The 11,037-nt window shown below is 39.8% G+C and overlaps 1 protein-coding gene across 1 annotated transcript; it reads right to left on the minus strand.

The window, feature by feature from the left end:
* Positions 1-37: 37 nt before the first annotated feature.
* On the minus strand, positions 38-5,221 carry nlrc3l1 (NLR family, CARD domain containing 3-like 1). The gene is made up of 7 exons (XM_008303312.1): positions 5,150-5,221; positions 3,749-4,007; positions 3,235-3,330; positions 2,973-3,050; positions 2,761-2,866; positions 2,411-2,651; positions 38-2,297 (listed from the first exon to the last, which is right to left on the minus strand). Exons 2-7 carry the CDS (start codon positions 3,925-3,927, stop codon positions 724-726), a joined length of 2,274 nt encoding a protein of 757 aa, XP_008301534.1. The 5' UTR covers positions 3,928-4,007; positions 5,150-5,221; the 3' UTR covers positions 38-723.
* Between the last annotated feature and the right edge of the window lie 5,816 nt (positions 5,222-11,037).

Below are 11,037 nucleotides of genomic sequence, written 5' to 3' on the forward strand. Positions count from 1 at the left end.
CTATTTGTGTTTGAGCTGCCAAAAAAAAGGACAAACATTAGACAGGACCATGGTATGTTTATTGTAATTGATAGTTTTCTGCAGTAAATTTAATATAAATTATTTAAGACTTTGATGCAAACTGCAAAAAGGAACACTTCAGCTTTTGTTGTAATGACAGAAAGCAGCATGATTCAGAGTAGTTTCTTGCAATTACAAAACTAAAACTCCCAATGTGATTAAGGTACAAAACAATAATGGCAACAGCCCACAAACAGTTATAAATAACAAATGAAAATAATACAAAATAATTGGGTTTTGACACATTTAAAATTACGCTATGATAGACAATAGTCATGGTTCTTTTCATATTTTCTAACAGTGCACCCAAAAAGGCCATTTGAATTCATTTTAAGGCCAATTCAGTTCAACCACAACAGATTTGCTAGCAACAATAATGTCAATCAAAAATCTTTCCTCATAGATGCATAAAAAACAGTTTAAAAATATGCTCCTTTATATCACACAACTTCTGTACATTCATATCAACACACACTAAACTTCACCATCCCCACATCTGTGAAAGATTACACATCTTTGGTACTTTGGTGTAACTGCAAAGCTCAAAGTAAATATGTTTGGTTCTCAAATGCTCAAAAGCCCCAACAGAGTTTATGTTGGTTGAACAGAGATCACGTCCTGTCCTGATGGAGAGACAATGTGCCAGGATGCTGAGTCTGAGCTTCAAACACCCAGCTCCACCAGGCAGAGCTGCAGGTTGCTGTTCCTGTCTGGGAACTGATTGTCTCTGATTTTTTTTTCGATGAGAGCAGCAGCATCTTCGACAAAAGTTGGCCACTTTGACGGAGATGTGTATAAGAATTCAAGAAGTTCCTGGTTGGTTTTCGCCGATAATCCAAACAGGAAACGCAGGAAAATGTCAAATTTGCCATTCTCACACAGAAGGGTTTTCTCCACAGCACACTTGTACATCTCTGTGGCCTTTGGTGCCTTGAAAATCCCCTTGAGCTTATTTTTTTGTGGCTGCTCAAATACGTTCTTCCCCAGGTTTCTAAAGGTGAGAACTGCATAAAGAGCGGCCAGGTACTCCTGCATGGTGGGGTGGATGAAGCTCAGATATTCCTCCTGGTGCAAGACGGACTGCGATACGAGGAATTGTGTGCACAGGCCGCTGTTTATCACTGCTTCCCTGTCACTGATGTCGAGATCTACCCACTTATACTTGGAGATCCTGTACGAGCCTTTTTCCAGCAAGGCGAATGCCAACTTTCCAAGTTTCATAAGAAAGTCTCTTTCTTCATCTGGGCTTTGATCTGGCACTCTAAGTGTGCGATGCTGACGCATGAGTTTTAGCAGCAGCTTTGTGTACATGTAGGTGATGCTCTTGGGCAGCTCTGCCTGAATTCCTTGTTCTCTAAATGTGCGCTGGCACTCATCAGCGACTAGTGAGCAGAACAAGGGCAGGTGACACATGATGCGAAGGGTTTTGTACGAACTGACGTACTCAATAACTCGAGCTGCCTGATCTGCGTCTTTCAACCTTTTCCTAAAGTACTCGTCCTTTTCAGAGTCACAGAAACCGCGTATTTCTATGTGCTTATGATGTGTATCCCAAGGAATGCAGCCCTTCACTTGTGGACGAGAGGTTACGAGGAAAAGGGCGCGGTAGAGCAGCCGACTTCTCAGAAGGTTGACCACTATTTTGTTCAGGGAGACGGTGCAGATCTCATCAATAATATAGCCTGTGTTTGCAAAGTCCATCTCGTCGCTGTACTCATCCAGACCATCAAAGACGAACAATATTATGCAGTCTTCGTTCCTAAAATCCTGATGCCTTAATTTGGCTGTTTCTGGGTACAGCTTTTGTACTATGTCCACGATGGAGACTTCTGAGTCCTGAAACTGTTTGAGTTCTCTGAATGGCAAAGGAAACAAGAACGCCACATGTTGGTGTGATCGCTCTTCAACCCAGTCAAGTATCAACCTTCTGATCGCCATGGACTTCCCTGATCCTGCCACTCCAGTGAAGAATACTAAGTTTGCATATCTTCCCTCATCCTTTTCAGCGGGAAAAAGATCCCTCATCGCAAGCATCTTCGGCTGTTTGCGGTTGCTGTGCAGCTGTTTTATGCTCATGACTTCATGCTCAGTATTTGGGCCATTATCATGGGTTGACGTAATGCATGGAGTAACGAAGACATCGTCGAAAGGCCTGTTCTCCGCCTCTGTCGAGAAATCTTCACATACTTCACGATATGTCTTCTTCAGAGTCTTGCATAATTCATAGCGTACTTCATCTAAAAAAAAAGAAAAAGGTGTTCACATGGAAAAGCCCGTGAAAATATATCATTCATTACTTCTGTTAAGGTTAAATAAACAAGACATTAAGAGACCCCTGGAGTGTACTTACTTCTAAGGCACAAAGTCTCTAGATATTCAAGCACACTTTTTTGCCTCATCTCTACGAGGACGGTTCTGGTCAGGTGTAAAGACTCTTGAAGGTTGTAACACTCGATCAGCCGGTCCACCAGGTCCACCATGTCCATGCCTTGAGGGGGAGTGTTAAATGACTGTGGGTAACGCTTCCACAGAATCCACTTGAATCGTTGTAAGTGGAAATTTGACAGCTTTCCAAGGGTTTTAGAAATAGCCTGATTGCGACAGAAGGATTAAATTCAGTGTGACCATTCTCATCAAGTGTATTTAATTATGTGTACATATGCTATTTACTGAAACTGATGAAAGAAAAAATAAACTTACCTTAAAAGTGAATGCCACTGTCACAGAGGGATGTTTAAACATATTTGGATCTTCATTTGCCTCAGACTGGTCAGCAGGATCTGATATATCATCTTTGCTTTTAACCCTGGTGAGGCCACAGTGCATAGCTTTCAGTATACTTTAATGCCAACCCATTATACGATCACACATGCTGACATGTAGAAGTGCGACACGATGTGTCTATGTCTTACTTGGGAGTTTTCTTTTCACAGTCGTCACTGTCAAAGGAGTAGCAGCTTGAGAATGAATCTGTTCTCTCCAGATCCACCCTAAAAACCAAGAGACAATGGAGATTGAACTATATTCAGTGTATTCATAAGATATTATCACAGTTTTATTTGGATACAGCAATGGTGTAAATATAAAAAACAACTACACCTGGATTTATTTTGATGAATGCTTTACTTTAGAGACTGACTGAAGCTTCTCTAAATACTCTTTTCTTGTTTGTACCTTGTGGGGGATCCGTTTCTGACTTCCACTGTGTCCTCCTCACTTGTCATTGACTTGTAGCTCTGAGCTGGAGACAAGGCCTGGTCCACATAATGCCTGATAAAAAAGAAGCAGGGCAGAAGGACACTTTGTTAATTGCTTAGCTGCCACATAACAAGCAACCACAGGCTTCCATAGTACATGCCAGATAAGCAGCTCATCTATTTGTCCATTTATTTATTTATTTATTTTTACCTTTTCTTGGCTTTGAAACAATTCTGCAAAAACTAACAATACATGTTTTGTGACATATAGATTTGCATATAAATGCTTAGATGTTTGTAATAACACAGAAACAGACAAGCTGAAGCTTAAGAAGTCAAGTTTTTTGTTTTGTCCACAAGGGGAGACTGTCGAGCTGCCATGCCAGCCTTCTTGTTACATATAAGGCAATAAGTGATGCTCATTTTTATGTACTGTAGCTTAAGAAAATACAGTAAATCTATGGGCTACAAAGAGAAACATCTCCCAGTACCAGTTGGAAGTATCCATTGGAGCTGGGCCCAGGTCAAGAGAAGGTCTTCTCTCAGGGATGTAGTAGAGGTCCTCGTCATCTTCCTCAGCCCAACCACCCTGTGGTGGTCTACCAGACACTCCTTCCCCAAAGGAAGAGCTGCCTGACAGTGAGGCCATCGCCTCGTCACTGTCGTCCATTTTTTCACGGAGAGTGTCTGTCAGGTCAGTCAGTCAAGTGTTGTCACAAGGCAGGCCTTGGGATGCCAACCTGGCTGAACCTGCAGAACAACAAACAGAAAAAAAAACACAACAACTTTATATTAGAACCAAACATTCAGGTTTTTACTGTTGGGAGATTATTCAGCCTGTGTCTGCTCCTGAGTATGACAATGGACTATGTCAAAAGAAAATGTCATGAAAGGTGAAATTTCCTTTAAAAACTTCTTTACAAAGGAAACTAATAACAATATAATTTTTCAAATTGGCTCACCACACAATAAACTTAAACTATGAAATTCTTACCTTTACACTCAAAATCTTGCGCTTACAAAGTTCAATTCCCTAAATTACATTCACAGCTATCTAAAAATCATCATTATGTTTCATGTTACTCCACATAACTTTTAATGTGTACATCATTTTAGCACGAGTTTGCAAACATATAGCTTTAATAAAATAATATAATAAATAACAAGACATTTTTGTGCATGACCTTCAAACCTTCAAAAGAATCTCAGTAAACATCATACATACACAGATTATTTTGCAATGTGTGAGATGAATATTACACCATGGTAATGACCCTAGGCACACTGCCAAAGTTACACAAGAGGCTCTCAATAGGAAAAAATTAGTCATTTGGACTCATGCGACATTTACATGATTTTGAACACACTTCTGTCGTAAACTCGTAATAAGCTGCAATAAATTTTGAACGTCAAGACGGTTGAAAGCTTATCTCTGAGGGTGAAGCGAGGCCTCCATCATCATATCTCTCTCTGGGAACATTTAATATGACGGACTATGATGACAGCAGCTGACAGCTACACAACTACACACTGAGGCCACGTATCTTTACTCTTCCGCATTTTCTTCGTGTCATGTCAGTGACAAACTATGTCAGTTGTCTCACTAACACCGGCCTCTCCACGTACTATCTGCAAATACTGTCTACAGATTTCTATGAAGCGTGTGTGAGTTAAAGCTTGTTAAACGAGTGAACTTTGGACTTGAAACCTAAGAGCTAACAGTGCTAACTGCTAACAGAGCGGGTAAAGCGGCGGCACCAGGAAGAGTCAAACTCTCAATAAAGCGGGTGACTTTTAATTAAAACTATTACAATATAACAGCCCAAAAAATAAGTTACATGAATATGTTGTTGCTACTTTTTAATGGAGGCCACTCGTTGGTGTCAACTCACCTGTCTCTTGTGTGCTCTTGAAGTTCCTGCTTTACCGTCTTCTTCGTCGTTTTTAAAAAAAAAAAAAAAATCCTGTTCTTCTTCTTCTGATGGATTTTCGGCAGCCTGCACGCAGCAGAGGCACGTTGCTGCCCCCCACAGGTCGTTTGTAGAACTCCATTGACTTCTATCCAGCGCCGTGGAGAAACTCAATTACAGATTTTGTTGCTTCTCGATGAATATTGATTTCAGTGAATGATCTGTGACTCCAGTTTCTGACAGCTCTGCTTTTCACGAGGCCTCTCTCCGTGTGATAGTTTTCCAACCGAGCATGATTCACAGTTTCTGCCTCTCCACACATGCACTTTCCATCAGGCGGCTTGCTGACCATCGCCAGCCCATGATTCAGTCACAGCCTGGTTTTGACCACATTGTCCCGCCTGCTCATTCTTGCATTTGACATGTGTTTCAATGTTGGCTGAACTGAAAAAAAAAAAAACCTTCTCCCCTCACGCCACCAGAACAGCTTTTTCGCAACAGCAGCTGGCCTCATCTGCAGGGCCAGACACCCCCAGTGACACTTCCTCTCCCCCCATCTTCCAACATAGACACTGACTCAATGCATTACATTAACAGACAGCTTTTTAAATAGGATTATTATTATCATCCTTTGCACATCTTGAGTTGCTTACATCAATAGCAACGTAATTTTGCACATTTTTAGGTGAATAATTAACACTTTCCTGCATACTAACTATTTCTGTTACTTCATATTACTTATAACCCCTTGGGTTTGCTGCACTTACTGTCTATTGACTTGCAACTCTTGTTTAATTAACAAAAAAGTTGAATGTTATGCACCAAAACACCAAGTCACATTCTTCGTATGTGAAAACTTACATGGAAATAAAATTGATTATGATTGTTTTTGCAATACCTGCATTATTTTTTTTTGCTGCATAGAGCTTTTACACTTAACCTTTCCATGCAGTACTTCTACATGCACTGTTTTACCAGCACCTTCATTCCCCCCTATAGTCCTGCATGCTGGGACCCATAAAAAAACCCTCCAGAGACAACCCAGATGCATGATTTACAGTCAAAAGTTCTATTATTAAATCCGGTCTGGCCTCACTTCTCCCACCTTTCAGTGCCATTAGTGCTGCAGAAAAATCTGGGTCTATAATTATCTTTCTTATGCTCACACAAGTGCCCCGAAGAACATCACAAGTAGTGTCCGAGTAGTAGTGATCATCGATACATTGCATCGATCAGATGACAGCTGTTTTGTTATTTAGATTCTTGGAGCCATTAATGTAAATGTGTATGTTAAGATGCATACTAACCAGCATCACAGGATCACCTGCAAACGTCCTCTTGATTTGCACCCACATGGAAGGAAAACAACAAATACTTAGCAGGTATTGAGGACTTTAATGTGGTTTCTGCCATTTCAATTAAAAGACCATTAATAAGTGCTGTATTAAAAGCCTCACTTCATATTCTAGCTGCTTAGACCTGCAGCACATCTAGATGATTTAGAGCAGAGGGAGCTGCCGTCCCATATGTCACACACTTCTAATCAATTGCACATCTTATAATTGCCCTGTATATCATCGTTAATGTTCTATCTGCTCCCCAGTCAGTTTGTTACCAGACATTGCATGATGTTATTGATTTTCTCACTTTGCAACTAGCTTCACTAAATGCGCCCACCGTGTCCTTCTCTCCTTAAACCAGACAACCAGAAATCTCAGTCTTCTACCTTATTCAGTAGACTTTTATTAGTGTCCAGCTGCAGTAGAAGCAAAAACAATCGCAATGCCGATTCTGCCACCCACAGGCCTGACGTGTGAAAAATATGCAGTCTGCTAAAACATGAGGAGGCTGTTCTGGGAGGAGGAATAACCAGTGGTGGTGGAAGAAGTGATATATTTTTAAGGCCATTTGAGAAAGCTTTCCTCTTTTTGTTGTTGTCTCTGTACCTACATTTTTCATTTTAGCTCATTTTTGTTTTTGGTTTGACTCTTGCGCAACCTTGACCTGTGATGAATAAGACATGAAAAGGTGACTTACTTGTCTGAGCTCGACATGTTCTCCAAAAATAACAATAATAACAAAAAAACAAACAAACAAACAAAAAACTCAGTGCTAGATGTAAAAGCAGAATTATTACAGGGCTTAGGGTTAGGGTTGCAGTCAAAAAGTGCAGAGATATTAGCAGATAAATGCAAATTCAGTATTAGAATTTATTCTTTTATTATATTGTTGCATTATTAGGCTGTCCCAATATATTGTTATAGAGTTTTAAAGTCATATCTGATCTGGAGCAATGTCATTTTTGATCATTCTAATACTCTTAGCTAGTTTAATTTATAACAAAGTGTTGTATATCATGTCATACTTTCTGATCTGTAAATCACTCTGGTTGAGGAACAAATGTGGTGCAGAAGAAGTACAATATTTTATGCCAAAATGCATTCGTTAAGTCCCAGCTTGTCCACAAACCATCACTATGCAATAAACAAAACCTGTGAGTAAAATCAAATCATCGGCTTCTAGTTTACAGCCTGAGACATTGCACAGCAAAAACCTGAAGATGTCCAGCAACAGGCCTTTTTCCACAGATGACATTTTGAAATGTCACAGAAAAGCCTGGGCGTAAATAACAAAATTAATAAATATGGCTGAACTGAATTTGACTGCTGTCGGTTTCATTGTTCTGGTGTTGCGCCTGCTGGATCTCTATGTATATAAAATGTATTGAAACATCATTCATGCTGTTAGAAGCATTGAATTTTTTAGTAGCGAGGGCTGAGCATCCCTGGTGATGTTATTGAAATACAAATAATGATAATATGATGATAAAGTTATCATCTCTCCCATTCATTTCAAACTTGATTAGCAACAATCAGACATTTTTAAAAGCAATCAAAAATATTGTATGTATGTATGTATGTATGTGTGTATTTGTAACATTTAGGTTATAATTAAAGTTAAAGCAACATCAAGGTTTGAAAATTAGGTATAATATAATGCATGGATCAGGGTTGTACGGATCAAAATGACTTGTGAAGCAAAGATTCCCCACAAAAAAGAGAAAATACCCTTTTGCAAGATTTTCTATTTAGTTTATAATAACAGAATTGTAGTCTGTTGTGATTTAATTACCCTCTAAATGTATTTACTTAAGCTTACTCCTTGTGTACGTATTATATTGACATTCAAAACATATATTTCAAGAGAGACTAGACGTTACTTTCAGGGGTAAAACAAGCAGAGCGCCTGTTTAATTTACTTTATAATTGGAATGTTTGTCTGTGCGGCAGATAACAAAGATTTAAAGGCTTTTCAACGTTTGGCCATAGCTTCGTTTCAAAGTGTTTCATGTCTTATTTGTTTCATCTCTTTACAAGACGAATCTTTTCATCTCCATCTATATCATAACACCACTGTTACATAAGCCTGACACTGAATGTCAAAGCTGTGGGTGTTTGTGTGCCTGGACAGTCGTGCTGGAATTTCCTTCTGGCTGTGTGTTTGCTGCACAACATGATTCATATTGGTTTAAAGAAAAAAAAAAAAAAAGAAGTAATTTCAGCGTGTACGAGCTGTATTCAGTCTCATTGTCAAGTGGCTTTCTGTCTCTGTATTTTATTTATGATTATTGATTATCCTGAATGTCAGTGCTAACGGTGTTGGGAGTTAATGTGCTGCACTGGCCCCATCTAGCTGTTTGTTCACAGGCAACAACACATTTTGGTAGGTTATTAGTTGCAGGCATGCCTTTTCTTGTCTTTGTCCCATCATGTTGTTCAATGACTCCCTGGAGAGTTTGAGATCCTAATGCAGCCTATTGATTTGTTGTCCTTTTCTTATGCTCTTCTCTTTATTTATATGTGTTGTAGAATAATCATTTAGCTTTTATTGACTTTATTTGCAATAGGTATTATTAATTTAAAAATACAATAAAATCAAAAACAAACACATAGAACCTAAAAGTGCGCATCAGTGTATTTGTCTATTTGATGTGACATTCAGTTTTCATGCAGTATTTGCTGCATAATGATGTCCACGCAGTGAATGTAGGTTTACACCCTGAGGCTGTTTAACAATACATCAACAACAACAACAACAACAACAAAACCCATGCACATGTCAGCATCCTTGTTTCGTTGGTGACCGTCGTTTCCACTACACTGCGCTTTGTGTGATGGAGGCGTGAGCAGCGACAAAGACAGCAGGAGAAAACAGTGGCGGCTATGAGGGGCGATTAGTGCCCGAGGGCTTGGCAAGGAGCTGTGGAGGAATCAACGCTCATTGTGTTGAAGGTATTTATTAGCATGGTGTGGCCACATTGTTGCAGTAAACAGAGGAAGAAGATCTTCATTCAAGCAGCTCACCCTCCATCAGCAGCGTCCTTTGTGTTTGTGCGGACAAAGTTGATCTCTTGTGCCCTGTGGGGCAAAGATAAAGGAATTCACTCACAGCCACAATTTAGATGCGTGATTGCAGAGTCTCCGAAACACTTCTTGCTTGACTGATTCACGCTATGCCATTGATGGGAAGCCAGTGAGGGATTCTATTGTTGTTGTTGTTGTTGTTGTTGTGGCCCTCCCTCTGTTGACGAGGGCTCCTTTATGGAGGTACAGTAGGTCTATGGGTATAAAAGCAGCAGACAGCTGAACAGATGACTCCACTGATGTCATCTTGTAAGGACGTGCCGAAGTCTGAGATGTTTCATGTGTCACTTACACTGAGATTGTTGGACTGTCTCTTTGGCTGCATTCCACATCACTTACAGTTTGGTTTTACGTTCTGTAGGTACTGTAGTTGCCCTCACAAAGTACCTTTCATGCAGTATTGGGACATACTACCTTGTCATAGTATTGCACCTTAGACTTTAACTGCTGCAGTCTGTAGTGCCATAAAACTACTATCTGTGTATGCGTTCTCTGTGGCTTAAGTGTGTTTATACTTGCCTTGGCACATATGACATAGCAGCGCAGAGGATTGTGGGTAGACATAGCCAGACAAGCATGTTAGCTTGTATACTGCAAAATCTGAGCATTAAAACATTGTGGTATTTTTTTTTTGATATGCTGCTTTGGATACACTATGCATTGGGACAGGCTAACTCTTTCTCTGGCACATAGTCTGGTAGTATGGATGTTGGTGTGCATCCTTTAAGACAGATGCACAATCCTGAAAACACTGCACACACACTTAAACAGACAACTACAAATGCAATGGCTGATAAATTAATTGTCCAATGGAATTCTATCATTGCCCATGTCATATAAGATAGCGTTTCCTCAGTTCTTCAGTTCCAGTGGCTCCAGTGCTACAGAAATGAAGTCTGATTGATTGATTGATTGATTGATTGATTGATTGATTGATTGATTGATTGATTGATGGAAGAAAGCTAATGGGCAACTATTTTGATAGCTGAGGTAATCAATTCCAAGCAAAAATTAAAAACATTTGATGGCTCTCGGTTCTCAAACGTTGGCATTCATTGCTGATTCATTGCTATTCAACTGGCCGTTATCAGTTGTGATCACGCCCATAATTATAGCTCAGGTTGGACAAACTGCACCTCACGTAGGCCAGACATCATGTTACCATCCAATCTGATCACAGAGAGGACTTGTACAGTAAGACAGCTATGGTTTTTTGTTTTTTCTTCTTCAGCAAATTAGTCATTTTAATCACAGTTGTCAGCTTCTTTCATGCAAAAGTTCCACCAACTCAAAATTCTGTGTCACTATTTTGGAATGCTCAATCTGCATTCCTTAATTTAGTTCCACCCGGGACAGCCAGTTTAGAAGAGCCACAAAATCCATGTTAGCAGGTGGATGCATAGGATGGGGGCACAAACCAGTGACAGAACTTCATGCAGAAGCCCA

Source organism: Stegastes partitus, unplaced genomic scaffold, assembly GCF_000690725.1.
Source record: "Stegastes partitus isolate 25-593 unplaced genomic scaffold, Stegastes_partitus-1.0.2 Scaffold1979, whole genome shotgun sequence".
Classification (NCBI taxonomy): domain Eukaryota; kingdom Metazoa; phylum Chordata; class Actinopteri; family Pomacentridae; genus Stegastes; species Stegastes partitus.

Bases quoted from the DNA above. Each gene is read 5' to 3' on its own strand.
- nlrc3l1 (XM_008303312.1), bottom strand. From the start codon at position 3,927: ATGGACGACAGTGACGAGGCGATGGCCTCACTGTCAGGCAGCTCTTCC. The intron at 3,331-3,748 runs GTACTGGGAGAT...CTTTTTTATCAG, and splicing joins CCAATGGATACTTCCAACTG to GCATTATGTGGACCAGGCCT. The intron at 3,051-3,234 runs GTACAAACAAGA...CTTGGTTTTTAG, and splicing joins AGAAACGGATCCCCCACAAG to GGTGGATCTGGAGAGAACAG.